The sequence below is a fragment of the Manis pentadactyla genome, chromosome 10 (assembly GCF_030020395.1).
Source record: "Manis pentadactyla isolate mManPen7 chromosome 10, mManPen7.hap1, whole genome shotgun sequence".
NCBI classification, from domain to species: domain Eukaryota; kingdom Metazoa; phylum Chordata; class Mammalia; order Pholidota; family Manidae; genus Manis; species Manis pentadactyla.
Window position 1 is genome coordinate 19,456,803 of NC_080028.1, and position 23,264 is coordinate 19,480,066.

Here is a 23,264-nt window from a genome sequence, read left to right on the forward strand (position 1 = left end):
TGCCGCAAATTGCCATGGAATGCAGTGCTAAAGTCATATGCCTTTCTACCCTTACGTAATATTTATTTTTTAAAAGGTAAATTAATAAAAAACAAGTTCATCTAAGGAACTTTTTTGAAAGAAGGACGTGTCAGGATTTCCTCTGAAAATTAGTCTGCATTTGTCACTATGTCTCATACTATATGCAGCTATAATTACACTTTCAGTTCTAGGCAGTGACTGAAGTTCACAAAGATAGCCTACAGTCACCAAGTAAAGTTAAGTTAAATGAATGCTGCTTACTTAAGCACAAATGTGTGTGAAATATTTCCTTTAAATTGGTTTATTCTTCCAAACAATGAGAACAGCTACCTTTTATTAAGCATTTACTATATTTCACACACTATGCTGGGAACTTTACATATATTATCTAATTTGACATTTATAGCAATTCTATGAGGTTACTGTTATTGACCCTGTTTTACAGATGAAGAAACTGAGGATCAGAGAAATTAAGTAAAAAAAGCCACATCTGTCTGCATCTAGAGTCAGTACCCTTAACTACTATGCTATTCTTTAAGCGTTAGCAGTTAAAAGGTTTAATTTTATGTGTTTGGAAACTTCATTTATGTGGAATAGTTTCCTTTAGTTCTTGAAGAACACAAATAAGGCACTAATTAATTTTACTTGATAGCAAATAGTACTCAAGAGCAATTTTTGGAATTTTTCAGCTAATGCCTTATTTGGTACTGGACATTCTGCAAGATTATCCAGGACTTCCTGGACTTTTTGTGGCCTGTGCTTACAGTGGGACATTAAGGTATGAACTATGACTCTAATAATACATGGTTTCCCTGGCGGGATCTCTTGCTACTATATATTTTGGCAGATAGAATTGAATTCTTGAATGGGTGCAAATGGCCCAATGTATCCACTCCATGTATCCACCCTTGAGTCTGACTCTTATCTCTATGGGCTAACAGTCTGTTGTCATCAGTCTCCTCTTTTAACTTGGTCCCTACTATCTGATATATAATCACAAACCCTGGAGGGTCAGAGTAATAATGATCAGCTTTCACTGATTGTCAAAAATAGTGCCTGTATCTTGGTTTAAAATATACATGTGGTTAAAGTATGGTCAAATGGAAACGTTAAATCAAAATTTTCTGTTACATGCTGAATAACACACACTGTCCAAAGAATCTTGTTTTGAGTTTGTATTTACTCAATATACTTTTTGTGCTTGCTCCAGGGAATAATTATTATTAACATGTACAATGTATGTTAGTGAAAATTCAGGAAATTAATTTTACTTATATTTATGACATATATTAGTGAGGACTTATGACAGTCCTTTCTTTGCATAAAAAGAACAATATGTTTTAAAGTCATTATGTAATAATACTAGATAATCTGTGTATATTCTTCTCATAGACACTAAGGATTAATTGAAAAATGGAAGCAGCATTAAATTGTCCTTTTTCACTATTAAGCCTATGGATGCTGCCTGAATCATTTTTGGATGATAACAGCTTCCAGAAGGGAGATGCTGTGACCATTAAAAATAATACAGTAGAAATCTGGTTATATTTCAGACATGACTTTTTGTGTTCCCCATTCTTATTACCACTTAAAGTATTATTAAAGTTAAAGTATTATACGTCAAAAGTTTGATTTTTCCTTTCAGCACAGTATCCTCCAGTATTAATGCCTTAGCAGCAGTAGCTGTGGAAGATCTAGTCAAACCTCACTTCAGATCACTCTCAGAAAGGTCTCTCTCTTGGACTTCCCAAGGAATGAGTAAGTTTCTGTTTTCACAATTCCATTTTAGCTCTAGGTAATGATTTTCCCATGAAAAATGTAGAGTAAGAACCGAAAAGTGTGAATATATACACATATGTGCATGCTATGACTTAAGACACCATGACCATATTTGTAGTGAAATATGAAAGTGTCTTTCAGCAATTAATTATCAGAGGAACAGAAGGAACTATTTATAGGGGGGCTATTTGGCTGTCCTTCTTTCCTACCTTCTTGCAGTCCCAAATATGTTAAAATTCTTAGCTGCTGGAAAAAGTTCAACCCTTTTCTTTTTCAACTTCAGACAGTTTTAAGACATATCCTTAGTTTGGAACAAGGAGCTGCACTTCTTCTATATTACCTAAGAGGGCACTATCTGTTTAGGGCATGTAGTCTGTGTATGTATAGTGAAGATTAAAGAAACAGAGCATTATGATTTTTGGCCAGTCTTGTTAGTCTGTTCTGTTTGCTCATGAAGACTGGCCTGGAAATAGTCAATACAATTGTAAAGGAATGCTGAACTTCTCTTCATAGATTGTAGGGCTTCTTAAGGGTTAAATATCAATTTGAATGGTAAGGTTTAAAGACCCAGTTTCCAGATGTCCCATATGTAACTCAAAGAAACCTGGCTTTTGTTCTTCATTCTTTTTTTGACATCTTTGGGATATGTGTTTAAAAATGAATGGCTAGCAAACTTGTTTTCTAAAAAGAATATTTAACTTCAACCCAATAACACTAACAGACTATCAGAGATATGGTAAATGATACTCTGTTTTGACTGTGATAAAAGATGGCAGCATGATAAGTAAGGCAGAAACCTTCTCCTAAAACCACATATAGCACGAAAATACAGCAAATACAACTAATCCTGAAAGAGTGACCTGAAGCCTGCAGAACAGACTACCTACATCTGGGGAAAAGAGAAGACATCACAGAAAAGGGTAAAGAAGCCAAGACATGATCTGGTGGGACACAAACCCTCCCCCTACCCTAGCCCACAGGCGCAAGGAAAAGAAAAGGAGTGGGGATGGAGTAGAGGCCCAGGACTGCTAAACACCCAGACTTGGAGATCTGCTCTGAGAGCACAAACCCACATCATATGGTGCTCTGGAGATTAGTGGGGTTGGAGAGCAAAGATGGGTGGAATATTCAGAGATACTGAGATTCTAGCCACTTGTGGAGAACAGGTAAGCTCTAATGGTCCCCATGGGACAAAAGAAAGGTAGTCACTTTGGAAGACTTCCCAACAGCAAAAGGGATGCTAAAAGAGCAAAGATTACACAGAGCTCAACGATCAGGAGAAAGGGCAGGTGGACAAAATTGTCCCAGCACACTCAGCTGAGTGGGTTGGAAACTCTCAGGAGAGTCCCACACTCCATCTCCTTGGGTGGCAACATAGACCCAAGGCCCCCCACTGCTGTATGCAGCCAGCTGCTCCTTCCTCCTGTCAGACACCAGTCTTGCACACCTGCTGCCCCTGTCATCGTGCTAGGCAAACTGTAGGGTGGCCCTGCCTATGGCAGCTACAGGGGCATAACACAGAGGCTTCACCATGCATGCTTGGCCTACTGGACCTGGCAGTGGAGGCAAGTGCTACAGCTGGGAAGGCAGGAAAGAACCCTTTTTTCCTGTCAGGCACAGGTTCTGCTTGCCTGCAAACCCCACCATTGCTACAGGTGCTCAGCAGCTCCAGAAAGTAGAGGTTCTGGGCACTAGAGGGGACCAACTTCACAAAGATTTTATACCATATGAATAAAAAAAATTAAATGCCAAAGAATTTGGTCCAAACAAAAATACAGGAAAAGATGCCAGAAAGAGGGCTAAGTGAAACTGAAATCACCAATCTTCTTGATAAAGATTTCAGAATAAAAATCATAAACATGATTATGGAGCTAGAGAAAAATATTCACTATCTCACAGAGGACTTCAACAAAGAGACAGAAACTTTGAGAAATACAATATCTGAAATGAAACATACAATGGAGGAATTTAAAAGTAGATTAGATGAGGTAGAGGAGAGAGTAAATGAAATAGAAGTTAGAGAACAGGAAACCAAAGAAGCTGAGGCACAGAGATAAAAAAGGAGCTCTAGGAATGAATGAAAATAAGAGAAATGTGCAACCAACCCAAATGGAACAATATTCACATTATAGGGGTACCAGAAGAAGACGAGAGAGAAAAAGGGATAAAAAGTCTTTTTTAGGAAATAATTGATGAAAATTGACCCAGTGTGGGGCAGGAAATGGTCTCTCTGGTCATGGAAGTACAGAGGAGATCCCCCAACACAAGGGACCCTAGGAATACAGCAACAAGACATATAATAATTAAAATGGCAAAGAGCAAGGAGAAGGAGAGAATATTGAAACTAGCCAGAGAGAGAAAAAAGATCACTTATAAAGGAAAGCCCATCAGGCTATCATCAGACTTCTCAGCAGAAACCTTACAGGTCAGAAGGGAATGCTGTGATATATTTAATGCAATGAAACAGACAGACCTCCAAGAATACCCAGCAAGATTATCATTTAAATTTGAAGCAGGGATTACACAATTTCCAGATAAGCAAAAGTTGAGGGAATTTACCTCCTACAGTCTCTACAGGGTATTTTAAAGGGGCTGCTATAGATAGAAGTGCTCCTATGGCTAAATAGCTGACACCAGAGAAAATAAAACCACAGTAAAGAAGGTAGACTAATTAATTACTAAGCAAATGCAAAATTAAATCAAATACTCACAAAATTAGTCAAGGGATACATAAATTGTGCAGAATATGACACCTAATATATAAAGAGTGGAGAAAGAAGAAGAAGAAGAAGGAGGGGGAAGAAAAATAACCTTTAGATTGTATTTGAAATAGCATAATAAGCAAGTTAAGACAGACTGTTAGGTATTACGGAAGCTGCCCTTGGACCTTTGGTAATCACAAATCTAAAGCTTACAATGGCAATATACATACTTATTGATAATCACTCTTAATGTAAATGGATTGAAATGCTCCAATTAAAAGGCATAGAGTTACAGAATGGATAAAAAAGACCCATGTATATGTTGCCTAAAAGAGACTTTAAACCCAAAGACATACACAGACTAAAAGTGAAGGGATGGAAAAGGATATTTCATACAACTAATAGGGAGAAAAGAGCAGGTGTTGCAGTACTTGTATCAGACAAAATAGACTTCAAAACAAAGAAAGTAACAAGAGACAAAGAAGAACATTACATAATTATAAAGGGGTCAGTCCAACAAGAGGATATAACCATTAAAAACATGTATGCACCCAACACAGGAGCAAAAAGGACAGATCAGCCAGGCAGAAAATAAGTAAGGAGACAGAGGCACTGAACAACACATTAGAACAGATGGATGTAACAGACATCTACAGAGCACTCCATCCAAAAGTAGCAGGATGCACATTCTTCTCAAGTGCACATAGAACATTTTCCAGAATAGATCACATACTACACTACAAAAAGAGCCTCAGTACATTAAAAAAGATTGAAATTGTGCCTACCTGTTTCCCAACCCACAAAGATATGGAACTAGAAGTAAATTATGCAAACAAAAAAGCCCATAAACACATGGAGGCCTAACAACTTGCTCCTAAATAATCAATGGGTCAATGACCAAATAAAAGCAGAGATCAAGCAATATATGGAGACAAATGAAAGCAACAACTCAACAGCCCAAAACCTGTGGGATGCAGCTAAAGTAGTTCTAAGAAGAAAGTATATTGTAAATAGGCTTACCTCAAGAAAGAAGAACAATCCCATGTGAGCAGTCTAAACTCACAATTAATGAAACTAGAAAAAGACAAACAAATGAGTCCCAAAGTCAGTAGAAGGAGAGACATAATAAAGATCAGAGCAGAAATAAATAAATTGAGAAGAATAAAATAATATAAAGAATCAATAGAACCAGGAGCAGATTCTTCAAGAAAGTAAACAAAATAGATAAACCCCTAGTCAGACTTATCAAGAAAAAAACAGAGTGTACACATATAAACAGAATCAGAAATGAGACAGGAAAAATCACTATGGACACCACATAAATACAAAGAATTATTAAAGAATACTATGAAAAAGTATATGCTAACAAATTGGATAACCTAGAAGAAATGGACAACTTTGTAGAAAATTACAACCTTCCAAGGCTGACCCATGAAGAAACTGACTATCTGAACAGATCAATTACCAACAATGAAATTGAAATGGTAATAAAAAACTACCTAAGAACAAAATACTTGGACTCTTCACTGCTGAATTTTATCAAACATTTAGAGAAGACCTAATATTCATCTTCCTTAATGTTTTCCAAAAAGTAGAAGAGGAGGGAATACATCCACACTCATTCTCTGAGGCCAGCATCACTCTAATACCAAAACGAGGCAAAGACGCTGCAAAAAAAGGAAATTACAGAACAATATTCCTGGTGAACTTAGATGCAGAAATCTTCAAAAAAATATTAGCAAAGTGAATTCAAAGATACATCAAAAAGATAATCTATCATGGTCAAGTGAGATTTATTCCAGGAATGCAAGGATGGTACAGTATTAAAAAATCCATCAACATCATACAACACATCAACAAAAAGAAGGACAAAATCAAATGATAATCTCAATAGATGCTATAAAAGCATTTGACAAAATTCAACATCCGTTCATGATAAAAACTCTCAACAAAATGGGTATAGAGGGCAAGTACCTCAACATAATAAAGGCCATAAACAGCAAACCCACAGCCAACATCATACTTAATAGTGAAAAGCTGAAACCTTTTCCTGTAAGATTGGGAACAAGAAGACAAGGATGCCCATTCTCACCACTTTTATTCAACGTAGTACTGGAGGTCCTAGCCACGGCAATCAGAGAACTTTAAGGAATAAAAGGCATTGAGATTGGTAAGGAAAAGGTTTAACTGTCACTGTTTGCAGATGATATGATTGTACACAAAAAAACCCTAAAGAATCCACCAAAAAACTACTAGAACTAATAACTGAATTCAGCAGAGTTGCAGGATAAAAATTAGCACACAGAAATCTGTTGCATTCCTATATACTAATGATGAACTAACATGCAGACAGAGAAATCAGGAAAACAATTCCATTTGCAATTGCATCAAAAAGAATAAAATGCCTAAGAATAAACCTAACCAAGGAGGTGAAAGATCTATACATTGAAAACTGCAAGACAATCTTGAGAGAAATTAAAGAAGATACCAATAAGTGGAAATACATCCCATGCTCATGGATAGGAAGAATTAATATTATCAAAATGGCCATCCTGCCTAAAGCAATTTACAGATTCAGTGAAATCTCCATAAAACTACCAACAGCATTTTTCGATGAACTAGAACACATCATTCTAAAATTCATATGGAACCATAAAAAACCCTGAATAACCAAAGCAATCCTGAGAAGGAAATACAAAGCTGGGGGTATTATGCTCCTTAACTTCAAGCTCTACTACAAAGCTACAGTAATTAAAACAAATTGGTACTGGCACAAGAACAGACCGATAGATCAATGGAACAGAATAGAGAGCCCAGATATATATGGCCAATTAATGTATGATAAAGGGGCTATGGATACACAATGGGGAAATGTCAGCCTCTTCAACAACTGGTGTTGAAAAACTGGACAGCTACATGTAAGAAAATGAAACTGGATTATTGTCTAACTCCATACACAAAAATAAACTTGAAATGGATCAAAGACCTGAATGTAAATCATGAAACCATTAAACTCATAGAAGAATACATAAGCAAAAATATCTTGAATATAAACATGAACAACTTTTTCCTGAAAACATCTTGGGCAAGGGAAACAAAAGCAAAATCAATAAATGGGACTAATCAAACTAACAAGTTACTGTACAGCAAAGGACATCAGCAGAACAAAAAGGCATCTTACAATATGGGAGAATATATTTTTAAATGACTTATCCAATAAGGGGTTAACATCTAAAATATATAGAGCTCACATGCCTCAACACCCAAAAAAGAAATAATCTGATTAAAAAATGCACAGAGGATCTGAACAAACACTTCTCCAAAGAAGAAATTCAGATGGCCAACAGGCACATGAAAAGATGCTTATTAACATCACTAATCATCACTGAAATGCAAATTGAAAGCACACTGAGATATCACCTCACACCAGTTAGGATGGCCAACATCCAAAAGACAGGAAACAACAAATTATGGTGAGGATGTGGAGAAAGTGGAACCCTCCTACATAGTTGGTGGGAATGTAAATTGGTTCAACTGTTGTGGAAAGCAATATGGAGTTTCCTCAAAAACTGAAAATAGAAATACCATTTGACCCAGGAATTCCACTCCTAGGAATTTACCCAAAGAAAACAAGATCCCTGATTCAAAAAGATGTATGCATGCCTATGTTTATTGCAGCACTATTTACAATAGCCAACATGTGAAAGAAACCAAAGTGTACAAAGAGTAGATGAAGCATAAAGAAGAAGTGGTAGATATACACCAGGGGATATTATTCAGCCATAAGAAGAAAACAAACCCTACCATTTGCAACAACATGGATGGGACTAAAGGGTATCATGGTCAGTGAAATAAGCCAGGCAGAGAAAGACAAGTACCAAAAGATTTCCTTCATTTGTGGAGTGTAACAACAAAGCAAAACTGAAGGAATAAAACAGCAGCAGACTCACAAACTCCAAGAAGGGACTAGCGGTTACCAAAGGGAAGGTGTTGGGGATGGTGGGTGGGGAGGGAGGGGGAAAGGAATTAAGGGGCGTTATAACTCACAATCTCAATATAGGTAAGTCATGGGGAAGGCAGTACAGTATGGAGAAGTAATGAGTCTATAGCATCTTAGTATGCTGATAGACAGTGACTGCAATGGGGTGTGGGGGGATGAGGACTTGATAATATGGGTGAATGTTGAAACCACTCTGTTGCTCATGTGAAACCTTCATAAGATTGTATATCAGTGGTACCTTAATTTTTAAAAAGGTGGAAAAATACAATACTCTGTTTTGAGCCATAATTCTATATAAAATTGCTATGACTATAGCCTGGAATAATTACTTAATTTATATTCTTCACTGTCCCTCAAGTTTAAATAGATTGCATCATTTTATTCTATACCTTATTTTCATCCTATAACATAATTTCAGTACGATAAAATGCTTCCTAAAGAGTATTTAGACTTGTTCATTGTGGGATTATTAAACCTGTGTGTTTTAGCAAAAAGAATAAAAGCGTTTGAAGCCAGACAGACCCAATCTTACTTCATCAATTTACTAGCTGTTAGCCCTGAGCAAACTGAATAATTCATTTAAGCCTCTGTTTCTTTATATGGAAAATAAGAACAAAAAAAATTCACCTTCCAGGTACTGTGAGGTTTAGAGATAATGCAAATAAATCAAGAGGCTCATGAGCTGGTGCTCAAGGAATGATGATGAGGATTAATAACAAATCAACTCTGCTAGCATAGGTAAGGTTTTCTTTATTTGGAAGGATTATGTTAAACCATAATCTTGAGATATGTACAATAAGGACATCATAGAGAAGAACATGAAATGATTCAAATATGTTTCCAACAACTTGGAATACCAAAACCCAAAATGGTGACTGTTCCTAAATTATAAAATAGAAGAGCCAAGCTAAATATGTTGAGAATATTATTTATATTAGGATTAAGAGGCATAAAAATCATTGCAACAAGAACTCTTTGTAAGAAACATTAATGTTTTCCATTTGGGTACAATTAAGATTACTTGGTAAACTTAGCAGGTGTGAGTACTAGTGTCACAAAGATAGGAAGTATATAATAAAAGGAATGCAATAATTTTATGATGAGCAAATCTCTAAATCTTTTTTTTCTGTATTTTGAATTTTATGTGTGGGAAATTATATGGCTGATTTCAGCTGAATGGGAGTCTTTAAAAATAAAAATATGGTGGTGGGGGGAACTTTTTCTTTAACAAGAAAATGTGCTTGGAGAAAATCTGGAAAATACTGAAAGCCAAAAGAGAAAAGAAAATCCCATAATCTGACCACCAGTGGTGGCTTGAGAATTCCTATAAAGAAATTGGTAGGAAACAATTTAGTTGAAGGGTAAATACAATACTTGTCTTGAAGTAGTTTTTCTATGCTAGTTTAACAGGACACGTAAAGTCAGAAGACTAATTTCTGATGTTTATTACTCCCCCCTCCCTTCATCTTGTACAGAACAGAGCTGAATTGTGTCCTGTTTTTGGCAAACTGAGAACAGAGACTGGAACCTTCCTTTAAAAACAAATGTTTTTTTGAGGATTAGATTAATAACACAATAGTTCTTAGCTTTAAATCCCCATAGTTAATTCTAGGGACTCTTTACTCACATAACCTAATGTTGTAATTAATCCTGGGACACAATATCAGGCTTTTCTTTCCTCTTTGCATGCTGCTGATCTTGTAGGACAACACCTCTTTCTTTTTTTGGCTGGCTCTGATATACGTGGCCAGTCTTCATCACAGTCATATTACTTCGAATCAAAGGTGTGGAGGCTTATTCAATTGAGAATTCTAATCCTCTGGGTCTGGATTACACTGATTTTTACATTGTTCATGTAGGTGTGCTATTTGGAGCCCTGTGTATTGGAATGGCTGCACTAGCATCACTAATGGGAGCTTTGTTACAGGTAAGAGCTTATCCTCAAAGGTTTGAGTCATAATCACTAAATTCTTCTTTTTCTTTTTTAAATGTTGACATGACCATCCTTCCAGACTTCTATGTTTATCTACACATAGACATGTCAATGAACAGAAATGACTGAATTCTTTAAATTTTTAAAAATTAAACTTTCTGTTTTGAGATAACTGTACTTGTACATCCAATTGTAAGAAATAATTCAGAGAGATTTACCCCTTTATCCCTGGGTTTCCCTTATTGGAGGGAGTCTCAGGTTGAAGATGTGTGTTTCCCTTTCCCTATGGATATCTAGTTGCTCCAGCACCACTTGTTGTAAAAGCTATCTTTTTTCCATTGAGTTGCCTTTGTACCTATGTCAAAAATCAGTTGGGCATATTTGTGTGATTCTATTTCTGGTTTCTCTATTTTGTTTCATTAATCTGTATGTCTATTTCTCTGCCAATACCACACAGTCTTGATTACCATAGCTTTGTAATAAGTCTGGAAATCAGGCAGACTAATTTTTCCACTTTATTCTTATTTTTCAAAATTATTTTAGCCACTCTAGTTCTTCTGCCTTTCCATTTAAAGTTAAGGCTATTCTCTATATTTTAAACAAATCCTGTTTAGATTTTGATAGTATTGCATTAAAACTGTATATCAGTTTGGAGAGAATTGAGATCATTAGTACACTGAATCTTTGAATCTGTGAACATAGTTTATTTCTTCATTTATTTAGATTTTCTTTGATTTTTTTCATCACAATCATGTAATTTTCAATATACAATGCCTGTATATATTTAGTTAGATTTATATCTAAGTATTTCATTTTTTTGAGTGATTTCATATAGTGTTATATTTTTAATGTTGGTTTCCATATATTCATTAATATATAGATATACAATTGATTTTTGTATATTTATCTGGTGTCCTGTGACTTCGTTGACTTCACTTATTAGTTCCTGGGATTTTCTACATACACAATCATGTCATCTTCAAAAAAGGACAGCTTTATTTCTTCATTTCTAATGTGTATGTATGCCTTTTATTTCCTTGTTGCACTGGCTTCAACTTCTATATCATGTTGATAAGAGTGGTGAGAGTCAACACCTTTTCTTGTTCCTCAATCTGAATGGAGAAAGCATTCAGTCTTTCACTCTTAAGTATAGTGTTAACTGTAGGATTTTTGCAAATTCCCTTTACAAAGTTGAGGAAATTCTCCTCTATTCTTATTTGTAACTGAGAGTGTTTATTATGAATGAGTGCTTAATTTTGCTAAAGGCTTTTTCTGCATCAATTGATATGGCAATATGATACTCTTCTTAAACCCTTTGACATAATAAATCACACTGATTGATTTTCAAACATTAAACCAGTCTTGCACTCCTGGAACAAACTTCACTTGATCATGGTGTATAATTATTTCTAAATATTTCCAAATTCTGTTTGCTAATATTTTGTTAAGGATTTTTGCATCTACATACATGAGAGATACTGATCTGTAGTTCTTTTTTTTTTACAATGTTTTTTGTTTTGGTATCAGGGTCATACTAGCTCCCTTAAATAAATTGAGAAGAATTCTCTATTTTCAGAAAGAGATCATGTAAATGGTATTAATTTTTCTTTAAATGTTTAGTAGAATACTTTAGATAAAACAATCTATGCCTGAGTGTTTCTTTTTTGTGAATTTTTAAATTATGAATTTAATTTCCTTAATAGTTATAGGGCTATTCATACTATCTATTTTATATTGGGTGAATTATGGTCATTTGTGTTTTCAAGGAATTGGTCTATTTCATTTTAGTTGTAAATTTATATGTGTGGAGTTGTTCAAAATATTCCCTTATACAACTGATTTCTTCAAGGTCTGTATTGATATCTTCTGTTTTATCCTTAATATTTCTAATTTTATCTTTTCTCTAAAATTTTTCCAGTCTTGCTAGAGGTTCATTGATTTTTCAAAGAACTAGTTTTTTGTTTCATTGATTTTTCTGTATTGTTTTTCTGTTTTTAGTCATTGCTTTTTATTCTTATCTTTATTATTTCTTCCTTCTGCTTGCTTTGGGTTTATTTTGCTTTTCTTGAGGGGAGAACCTTATATTATTGATTTGAGACTTTTCCTCTTTTGTAATGTGTTCACTAACTTCTAAAAATATCCTTCTTGGCACTGGTTTAGCTGTGTCCCACAACTGTTCATGTTTTGTATTTTTAAATTTCCTTTGAGGTGTCTTTTTAACCTCACTCATGGGTTATTTAAAAGTGTATTTCCAAGTGTTTGGAAATTTTTCTGTTATCTTCCTTCCACTGACTTCTAGTTTCATCCACATGTGGTCAGAGAACACATTCTATATGATTTGAATTCTTTTACATTTTTTTGAGGTCTGCTTTGTGGCCCAGGATATGGTATTTTGTATCAGTTCCATGGGCACTTGAAAAGGAAAGAATGTGTACTCTGCTGTCATTAGGTGTAGTATTCTATAAGTATCAATTAGATACTGCCTGTTGATAGTATCATTGAGTTCCTTTATAGCCTTTCTGATTTTCTGTTTTGTTTTTATTAATTGTAGAGTGAGGGATGGTGAATTCTCAACTATAATTATGTATCTGTTTATTTTCCTTTTAGTTCTATTAGTTTTTGCTTCATATATGTTACAGTCCTCTTGTTTGGTACATATGCATTTAGGATTTCTTAATGTCTTCTTGGTGAATTAAACCTTTTAACATTACAAAATGTCCTTCTCTGATCATTTTCTTTGAAGTCTAATTTATCTGATGTGAACGTAGTTGCTCCTGCTCTCCTTTGATTAATGGTTGCATGATACACCTTTTATCATTATTTTACTTTGAACTTGCCTATATCATTACATTTTGAGTTTTTATGGAAGCATATAGTTGGGTCATGTTTTAAATCTATCCCACCAATTTCTGTCTTTTTATTGGTGTATGTAGACCTTTTGTATTTAATATAATTATTAGTATGTTAAGACTTAAGTCTGATATTTTTTGTTTTATGTTTATTCTTTGTTTTCTTTTTTTCCTCTGCCTTCTATGGGATACTTGAACATTTTTTAGAATCCTATTTTGATTTATCTACATTCTTTGAATTTCACTTCTAATAGAGCATTTTCAGTTGTTGCTTTAGGTATTACATTATATATACAGACTTACCACAATCTACTTGTTTGTCATATTAACAGTTCAAATATAGAAACCTTACCAACCTTTACATCTCTTTACTTAGTTTATAATACAATTATCTTAATGCTTACATAAAATTTTAATTACATTAGATGGTATTTTGCTTCAATAATCTAAACATAATTTAGAAAACTTAAGAGTACAGGAAAGCCTATTATATTTACCCATATTTTTGGTTATTGTATTCTTCTTCCTTCCTGATGTTCAAAGATTCTTTCTTTTTATCATTTCCTTTCTGTGTAGAGAACTTCTTTCAGCCATTCTTTTAGGGTAGACTGCTGGCAACCAATTCTCTTAGTTTCCTTTCATGTGAGATTATACTGATTTGCCCTTTACATCCAAAGGATATTTTTGCTGGGTATAGAATTCTGAGCCGACAGTTCTTTTTTCCCAGCATTTGAAAAATATTGTGGCACTTTCTTCTAGCCATTACTTATGGTGAAAAATCTGCTGCCATTTGAACTGTTTTCCTCTACAAGTAGGTGTTGTTTTTCTCCTGCCTCTTTCAGACATTTTCCTCTGTTTTCAGAAGTTTAATCACAATATGTTTTGGCATATATTTCTTTCAGTTTATCCTGTTTAAAGTATGCTCAGCTTTTGAATCTATAGGCCAAATTTGGGAAGTTGAGATATTATTTCTTTGAGTATTTTTCACTCTCACTCTCTTTTCTACTCTAGGATTCTAATGACATGAATGTTAGATTTTTTTGTTATACTCTCACAGGTCTTGGAGATTCATTTCACATTTTTAAAGTCTATTTTCTCTGTTGTTCAAATTGGGTAATTTATATTGGTCTGTCTTCCAGTTCACTAGTTATTTCCTGTGTCCTGTCATTCTGCTATTGAACCTATCCATTGATATTTTTTCCAGTTATTACATTTTTCAGTCCTAAAATTTCATTTGGTTCTTATTTACATATTTTTGCTAAGAAAGCCTTTTTTTGCTAAGACCTCCTGTTTTTTCATTTGATTCAAGTGTGTTCCAGTTGATGAAGCAATTTTATCCTGGCTGCTTTAAAAGTTTGTGAAATAATTCTAATGTCTCTGTCATTTCTGTATTGGCATGTATTAGTTTTCATTTTTCATTCAGTTTGAAATCCTCCTAGTTCCTGCTGTAAAAAGTGAATTTCAATTGAAATCTGGACATTTCCATATTATGTGATGAGACTCTAGATCTTCCTTAGATCTCATGTGTTTGTTTGCTTTCCCTGACACCACTTCAGTGGGGTAAGGGAAGGTACTGCCTCATTACTGCCAGGGGAGAAGTCCAACTTACTCACTTGGCCTCCACTGGCACCCAAGGGAGGAGCTTCTTGTTTGCTTGGTGGTAGTAGTCTTCATTCACATCATGGTGGTAGTGGTTTTGTTATTGCTGAGCAATGTGAACATCCTAATTCTCCACTAGTTCTCCTATGAAATTACCCAAACAGGGAAGGAAAGGGGTGCCTTGTTTAGGCTGGTGGGGATGCAATCTAGGCTCCCTACTTGGCCTTTTCTACAATGTGTGTGTAAAAAAGTTTATTCTGTGGTATTTGGCTGGAATTGAGCATTTATTGTCTAAGAGTTTTCTACTTGCTATGTTATTCTTTTTCCAGTCCTATGACTAGAGAGAATAGGTTTTTGTTGAGCATTTGTTTTTGTTTTGGCCTGCATCTATTGTCATTTAAGGGTTGCTAGCTTCTTCACCTCTAAGACTGGGATATATGGGGCAAAGAGAAAGCTCAGAGAGCTCACCACTGTGTCATTCTTTAAGTTCCAAAGTCCTTAGCCAGTCTGCCTTCTCTCCACTTTTCAGATTCTTAGGTTTTTTTTCTATGTAATATCCAGAATTTTTAATTAGCAGGAGGAATAGGGAAAATTACATCTACTTCACCTCCCCATAAGTGGAAATATCTTTTTTAATTTTTTTGGTCCTTCACCTACTGTGGCATTTGCTTCTCTGGAGCTGTTGGAATGGAGAAGACAGACTGATCTTTGGAATAGTGTCCTCTTTCTGAATTTTGTGTACACTTCCCTGTTTTAGCATCCAGACCTCAGCACCAATTCTTCCTTCTGTCTGCGGCACTCTTCGGCTAAGAATTATATTCTTTGGGTTGTAACTTAAACATTATTATTTGAAAAGACTCCTTCTGTTCTCTGGATAAGTTTGAGTTCCCCTCTCCCAAATGTTCCCAGAGCACCTTGTATTTTTCTTATCATCTCCATTGTCATATTTTATTGAAGTTATTTATTTAATGTCTGTTTTACTAAATGGTTCTTTATTCCATGAAGGTGAAGATTATGATATTGTTGTTCAACACTGTATCAAATATCTGATACCTACTGCCCTATCTAGGACTAAGGCATTTTATAAATTCAGGTTGAATGTGCCTATTTATATATTGGTTCATAAATACCCATCTGTCTGGTCACCCTAAATGCTACCTGAAACTTCCTTGCCAAAGCACAAAGCACAGAGAGATGATGTGATTGATTATTATTATTATTATTTTTTAGATAATTATTTTTTATTGAAGGGTAGTTGACGCACAGTATTACATTACATTAGTTTCAAGTGTACAACACAGTGATAAAACATTTAGATACATAATTCTAGGTTCCAGCTATCACCCTACCAAGCTGTTACAATATCTTGACTATATTCCTTATGCTATACATTACATCCCGGTTACTTATTTATTTTACAATTGGAAGTGTGTACTTCTTTTGTTGTTGTTGTGAGGGCATCTCTCATATTTATTGATCAAATGGTTGTTAACAACAATAAAATTCTGTATAGGGGAGTCAATGCTCAATGCACAATCATTAGTCCACCCCAAGCCTAATTTTAGTCAGTCTCCAATCTTCTGAGGCATAACAAACAAGTTCTTACATGGAGAACAAATTCTTACATAATGAATAAGTTACATAGTGAACAGTACAAGGGCAGTCATCACAGAAACTTTCAGTTTTGCTCATGATTATGAACTATAAACAGTTCCAATATGAATACTCATTTGGTTTTTATACTTGATTTATATGTGGATACCACATTTCTCTCTTTATTATTATTATTTTTAATAAAATGCTGAAGTGGTAGGTAGATACAAGATAAAGGTAGAAAATATAGTTTAGTGTTGTAAGAGAGCAAATGTAGATGATCAGGTGTGTGCCTGTAGACTATGTGTTAATCCAAGCTAGACAAGGGCAATAAAACATCCACGTATGCAGAAGATTTCTCTCAGAATGAGGGGGTGAGGTTCTAAGCCTCACCTCTGTTGATCCCAATTTCTCACCTGATGACCCCCCTGAGACTGTGCCTGTCTTAGGTTGTTCCTCCCTTGAGGAATCTTACCCGTCTCTGGCTAACCAGTCATCTTCCGGGGCCATACAGGGAAATGTGAAGTTGGTAAGTGAGAGAGAAGCCTTATTGTTTGAAATGGTTAGCTTTTTATTTCTTTGCATATTTATGCCCTGTAGCTTCTATGCCCAGCATTTGTCTTGAGGTATCTTTACCACTTGGAAGAATTATGATACTCGGTAAATTTGATATGAGGCACGAATTCTATTTAAGGGTTGTAATTAGGAAGGAAGAAGAAAAGCTATAGAAGTAGCAGGCGGAAGAAAACATGGGAAGATTGATTATTTCTTTGACATATCTTCTTGTAGAGTAACTTCAGCATGGATAGGTTTTAAGCTACTACTTAAATTGCGCACACACATTAACATAATAGGAGTATAGTTACATAACCAAAGCATACCTGTAATTACCAGCCATCTCCAGTGAAACCAAGAAAACCAGTTAGGCACCTTAGGCATTTGTGAAAACTTATCTATGATATGGTGGATATTGTCCAACTGAACTTGAACAGTCTGAGAGAAATCAGACAAATTAAAACAACACATTCCTGGGGAGTGTTCACATCCCTTATGTTCTTTTAACAGTAAATAGTCTGTAGTTGTAAGATATTGGAGCGCTACAATTTGCACTTCTCCTAATTCTTGGTTGAGTTCCAACAGTATAGATCCAGTCCAATTTGTTGTTTCACTGTATGCACAGGCCAGCTTAGATATCTCCTTCCTCATTCCCATGGCAAGTCCAGGAGCTGGTGGGATGAGTGCATCTACAGCTGTAGCACTGCGTGGATCTTTGTTGGGGTTTTTTGATGATCATCTTCTGGCATGAGTCTTCCAGAGAGTGCTGATGTTGGAAGTTCTCTTTCATATTGTATCTTAGTTCATTTTCGGGGTAGCCCAATTAGGCTTTGATCCTCTGTATAAACGCAAACAGACCCTTTGCCTACACTTTTATATGCCCTTTATACCCTTGTGTAGAACTCATTGGAGGTTACCACACAGGAACTGCCCTTTTTTTTTTTTGTTTGTTTTGTTTTGTTTTGTTTTGTTTTTGGTATCACTAATCTACACTTACATGACGAATATTATGTTTACTAGGCTCTCCCATATACCAGGTCTCCCCTATAAACCCCTTTACAGTCACTGTCCATCAGCATAGCAAAATGTTGTAGAATCCCTACTTGCCTTCTCTGTGTTGTACAGCCCTCCCTTTTCTCCTACCCCCCCATACATGCTAATCTTAATACCCCCCTACTTCTCCCCCCCTTACCCCTCCCTACCCACCCTTCCTCTCCAGTCCCTTTCCCTTTGGTACCTGTTAGTCCATTCTTGAGTTCTGTGATTCTGCTGTTTTGTTCCTTCAGTTTTTCCTTTGTTCTTATATTCCACAGATAAGAGAAATCATTTGGTACTTCTCTTTCTCCGCTTGGTTTGTTTCACTGAGCATAATGCCCTCCAGCTCCATCCATGTTGCTGCAAATGGTTGGATTTGCCCTTTTCTTATGGCTGAGTAGTATTCCATTGTGTATATGTACCACATCTTCTTTATCCATTCATCTATCGATGGACATTTAGGTTGCTTCCAATTCTTGGCTATTGTAAATAGTGCTGCGATAAACATAGGGGTGCACTGATCTTTCTCATACTTGATTGCTGCATTCTTAGGGTAAATTCCTAGGAGTGCAATTCCTGGGTCAAATGGTAAGTCTGTTTTGAGCATTTTGATGTACCTCCATACTGCTTTCCACAATGGTTGAACTAACTTACATTCCCACCAGCAGTGTAGGAGGGTTCCCCTTTCTCCACAGCCTCGCCAACATTTGTTGTTGTTTGTCTTTTGGCTGGCAGCCATCCTTACTGGTGTGAGGTGATATCTCATTGTAGTTTTAATTTGCATTTCTCTGATAATTAGCGATGTGGAGCATCTTTTCATGTGTCTGTTGGCCATCTGTATTTCTGTTTTGGAGAACTGTCTGTTCAGTTCCTCTGCCGATTTTTTAATTGGGTTATTTGTTTTTTGTTTGTTGAGGCATGTGAGCTCTTTATATATTCTGGACATCAAGCCTTTATCAGATGTGTCATTTTCAAATATATTCTCCCATACTGTATGGATCCCTTTTGTTCTATTGATGGTGTCTTTTGCTGTACAGAAGCTTTTCAGTTTAATATAGTCCCACTTACTCATTTTTGCTGTTGTTTTCCTTGCCCGGGGAGATATGTTCAAGAAGAGGTCACTCATGTTTATGTCTAAGAGGTTTGTGCCTATGTTTTCTTCCAAGAGTTTAATGGTTTCATGACTTACATTCAGGTCTTTGATCCATTTTGAGTTTACTTTTGTATATGGGGTTAGACAATGGTCCAGTTTCATTCTCCTACATGTAGCTGTCCAGTTTTGCCAGCACCACCTGTTGAAGAGACTGTCATTTTGCCATTGTATGTCCATGGCTCCTTTATCAAATATTAATTGACCATATATGTCTGGGTTGATGTCTGGATTCTCTAGTCTGTTCCATTGGTCTGTGGCTCTGCTCTTGTGCCAGTACCAAATTGTCTTGATTACTATGGCTTTATACTAGAGCTTGAAGTTGGGGAGAGAGATTCCCCCCACTTTATTCTTCTTTCTCAGGATTGCTTTGGCTATTCGGGGTCTTTGGTGTTTCCATATGAATTTTTGAACTATTTGTTCCAGTTTATTGAAGAATGTTGCTGGTAGTTTCATAGGGATTGCATCAAATCTGTATATTGCTTTGGGCAGGATGGCCATTTTGATGATATTAATTCTTCCTAGCCACGAGCAGGGGATGAGTTTCCATCTGTTAGTGTCCCCTTTAATTTCTCTTAAGAGTGACTTGTAGTTTTCAGAGTATAAGTCTTTCACTTCTTTGGTTAGGTTTATTCCTAGGTATTTTATTTTTTTTGATGCAATTGTGAATGGAGTTGTTTTCCTGATTTCTCTTTCTGTTGGTTCATTGTTAGTGTATAGGAAAGCCACAGATTTCTGTGTGTTGCTTTTGTATCCTGCAACTTTGCTGTATTCCGATATCAGTTCTAGTAGTTTTGGGGTGGAGTCTCTAGGGTTTTTTATGTACAGTATCATGTCATCTGCAAAAAGTGACAGTGTAACTTCTTCTTTACCAATCTGGATTCCTTGTATTTCTTTGTTTTGTCTGATTGTCGTGGCTAGGACCTCCAGTACTATGTTAAATAACAGTGGAGAGAGTGGGCATCCCTGTCTAGTTCCCGATCTCAGAGGAAATGCTTTCAGCTTCTCGCTGTTCAATATAATGTTGGCTGTGGGTTTATCATAGATGGCCTTTATTATGTTGAGGTACTTGCCCTCTATTCCCATTTTGCTGACAGTTTCTATCATGAATGGTTGTTGAACTTTGTCAAATGCTTTTTCATGGAGATGATCATGTGGATTTTGTCTTTCTTTTTGTTGATGTGGTGGATGATGTTGATGGACTTTCAAATGTTGTACCATCCTTGCATCCCTGGGATGAATCCCACTTGGTCACGGTGTATGATCCTTTTGAAGTATTTTTGAATTCGGTTTGCTAATATTTTGTTGAGTATTTTTGCATCTACATTCATCAGGGATATTGGTCTGTAGTTTTCTTTTTTGGTGGGGTCTTTGCCTGGTTTTGGTATTAGGGTGCTGTTAGCTTCATAGAATGAGTTTGGGAGTATCCCCTCCTCCTCTATTTTTTGGAAAACTCTAAGGAGAATAGGTATTATGTCTTCCCTGTATGTCTGATAAAATTCCGAGGTAAATCCATCTGACCCGGGGGTTTTGTTCTTTGGTAGTTTTTTGATTATCGCTTCAATTTCGTTGCTGGTAATTGGTCTGTTTAGATTTTGTTTCTTTCTGGGTCAATCTTGGAAAGTTGTATTTTTCTAGGAAGTTGTCCATTTCTCCTATGTTTCCAAGCTTGTTAGCATATAGGTTTTCATAGTATTCTCTAATAATTCTTTGTATTTCTGTGGGGTCCGTCGTGATTTTTCCTTTCTCGTTTCTGATACTGTTGATTTGTGTTGACTCTCTTTTCTTCTTAATAAATCTGGCTAGAGGCTTATCTATTTTGTTTATTTTCTCGAAGAACCAGCTCTTGGTTTCATTGATTTTTGCTATTGTTTTATTCTTCTCAATTTTATTTATTTCTTCTCTGATCTTTATTATGTCCCTCCTTCTGCTGACCTTAGGCCTCATCTGTTCTTCTTTTTCCAATTTCGATAATTGTGACATTAGACCATTCATTTAGGATTGTTCTTCCTTTTTAAAATATGCTTGAATTGCTATATACTTTCCTCTTAAGACTGCTTTTGCTGCGTCCCACAGAATTTGGGGCTTAGTGTTGTTGTTGTCATTTGTTTCCATATATTGCTGGATCTCCATTTTGATTTGGTCATTGATCCATTGATTATTTAGGAGCGTGTTGTTAAGCCTCCATGTGTTTGTGAGCCTCTTTGCTTTCTTTGTACAGTTTATTTCTAGTTTTATGCCTTTGTGGTCTGAAAAGTTGTTTAGTAGGATTTCAATCTTTTGGAATTTTCTGAGTCTCTTTTTGTGGCCTAGTATGTGGTCTATTCTGGAGAATGTTCCATGTGCACTTGAGAAGAATGTATATCCTATTGCTTTTGGATGTAGAGTTCTATAGATGTCTATTAGGTCCATCTGCTCTACTGTGTTGTTCAGTGCTTCCGTGTCCTTACTTATTTTCTGCCCAGTGGATCTATCCTTTGGGGTGAGTGGTGTGTTGAAGTCTCCTAGAATGAATGCATTGCAGTCTATATCCCCCTTTAGTTCTGTTAATATTTGTTTCACATATGCTGGTGCTCCTGTGTTGGGTGCATATATATTTAGAATGGTTATATCCTCTTGTTTGACTGAGCCCTTTATCATTATGTAGTGTCCTTCTTTATCTCTTGTTACTTTCTTTGTTTTGAAGTCTATTTTGTCTGATATTAGTACTGCAACCCCTGCTTTCTTCTCACTGTTGTTTGCTTGAAATATGTTTTTCCATCCCTTGACTTTTAGTCTGTACATGTCTTTGAGTTTGAGGTGAGTTTCTTGTAAGCAGCTTATAGATGGGTCTTGCTTTTATATCCATTCTGTTACTCTGTGTCTTTTGATTGGTGCATTCAACCCATTAACATTTAGGGTGACTATTGAAAGATATGTACTTATTGCCATTGCAGGCTTTAAATTCGTGGTTACCAAAGGTTCAAGGTTAGCCTCTTTAGTATCTTACTGCCTAACTTAGCTCGCTTATTGAGCTGTTATATACACTGTCTGGAGATTCTTTTCTTCTCTCCCTTCTTGTTCCTCCTCCTCGATTCTTCATGTGTTGGGTGTTTTGTTCTCTGCTCTTTATAGGAGTGCTCCCATCTAGAGCAGTCCATGTAAGACGTTCTGTAGAGGTGGTTTGTGGAAAGCAAATGCCCTCAGCTTTTGTTTGTCTGGGAATTGTTTAATCCCACTGTCATATTTGAATGATAGTCGTTCTGGATACAGTATCCTTGGTTCAAGGCCCTTCTGTTTCATTGTATTAAATATATCATGCCATTCTCTTCTGGCCTGTAGGGTTTCTTTTGAGAAGTCTGATGTTAGCCTGATGGGTTTCCCTTTACAGGTGACCTTTTTCTCTGTAGCTGCCTTTAAAACTCTTTCCTTGTCCTTGATCTTTGCCATTTTAATTATTATGTGTCTTTGTGTTGTCCTTCTTGGATCCTTTCTGTTGGGGTTTCTGTGTATTTCCGTGGTCTGTTCGATTATTTCCTCCCCCAGTTTGGGGAAGTTTTCAGCAATTATTTCTTCTAAGATACTTTCCATCTCTTTTCCTCTCCCTTCTTCTTCTGGGACCCGTATAATACGGATATTGTTCCTTTTGAATTGGTCACACAGTTCTCTTAATATTGTTTCATTCCTGGAGGTCCTTTTTCTCTCTCTATGTCAGCATCTATGCGTTCCTGTTCTCTGATTTCAATTCCATCAATGGCCTCTTGCATTCTCTCCATTCTGCTTATAAACCCTTCCAGAGTTTGTTTCATTTCTGCAATCTCCTTTCTGGCATCTGTGATCTCCCTCCGGACTTCATCCCATTTCTCTTGCATGTTTCTCTGCATCTCTGTCAGCATGTTTATGATTCTTATTTGAATTCTTTTTCAGGAAGACTGGTTAGGTCTGTCTCCTTCTCTGGTGTTGTCTCTGTGATCTTTGTCTGCCTGTAGCTTTGCCTTTTCATGGTGATAGGAATAGTTTGCAGAGCTGGGACGAGTGACGGCTGGAAGAACTTCCCTTCTTGTTGGTT

At 36.0% G+C, this 23,264-nt stretch overlaps 1 protein-coding gene across 2 annotated transcripts in view; it reads left to right on the forward strand.

Annotated features, from left to right (window-relative positions):
- The window catches only part of SLC5A8 (solute carrier family 5 member 8), a 54,716-nt gene that overhangs the window by 16,499 nt on the left and 14,953 nt on the right, over nucleotides 1-23,264 (forward strand). For both annotated transcript variants that reach the window (XM_036891476.2, XM_036891475.2), the window contains exons 8-10: nucleotides 711-799; nucleotides 1,667-1,779; nucleotides 10,362-10,429. In XM_036891476.2, the coding sequence (XP_036747371.2) occupies nucleotides 711-799; nucleotides 1,667-1,779; nucleotides 10,362-10,429 (270 nt within the window). The remainder of the gene's footprint in view (nucleotides 1-710; nucleotides 800-1,666; nucleotides 1,780-10,361; nucleotides 10,430-23,264) is intronic.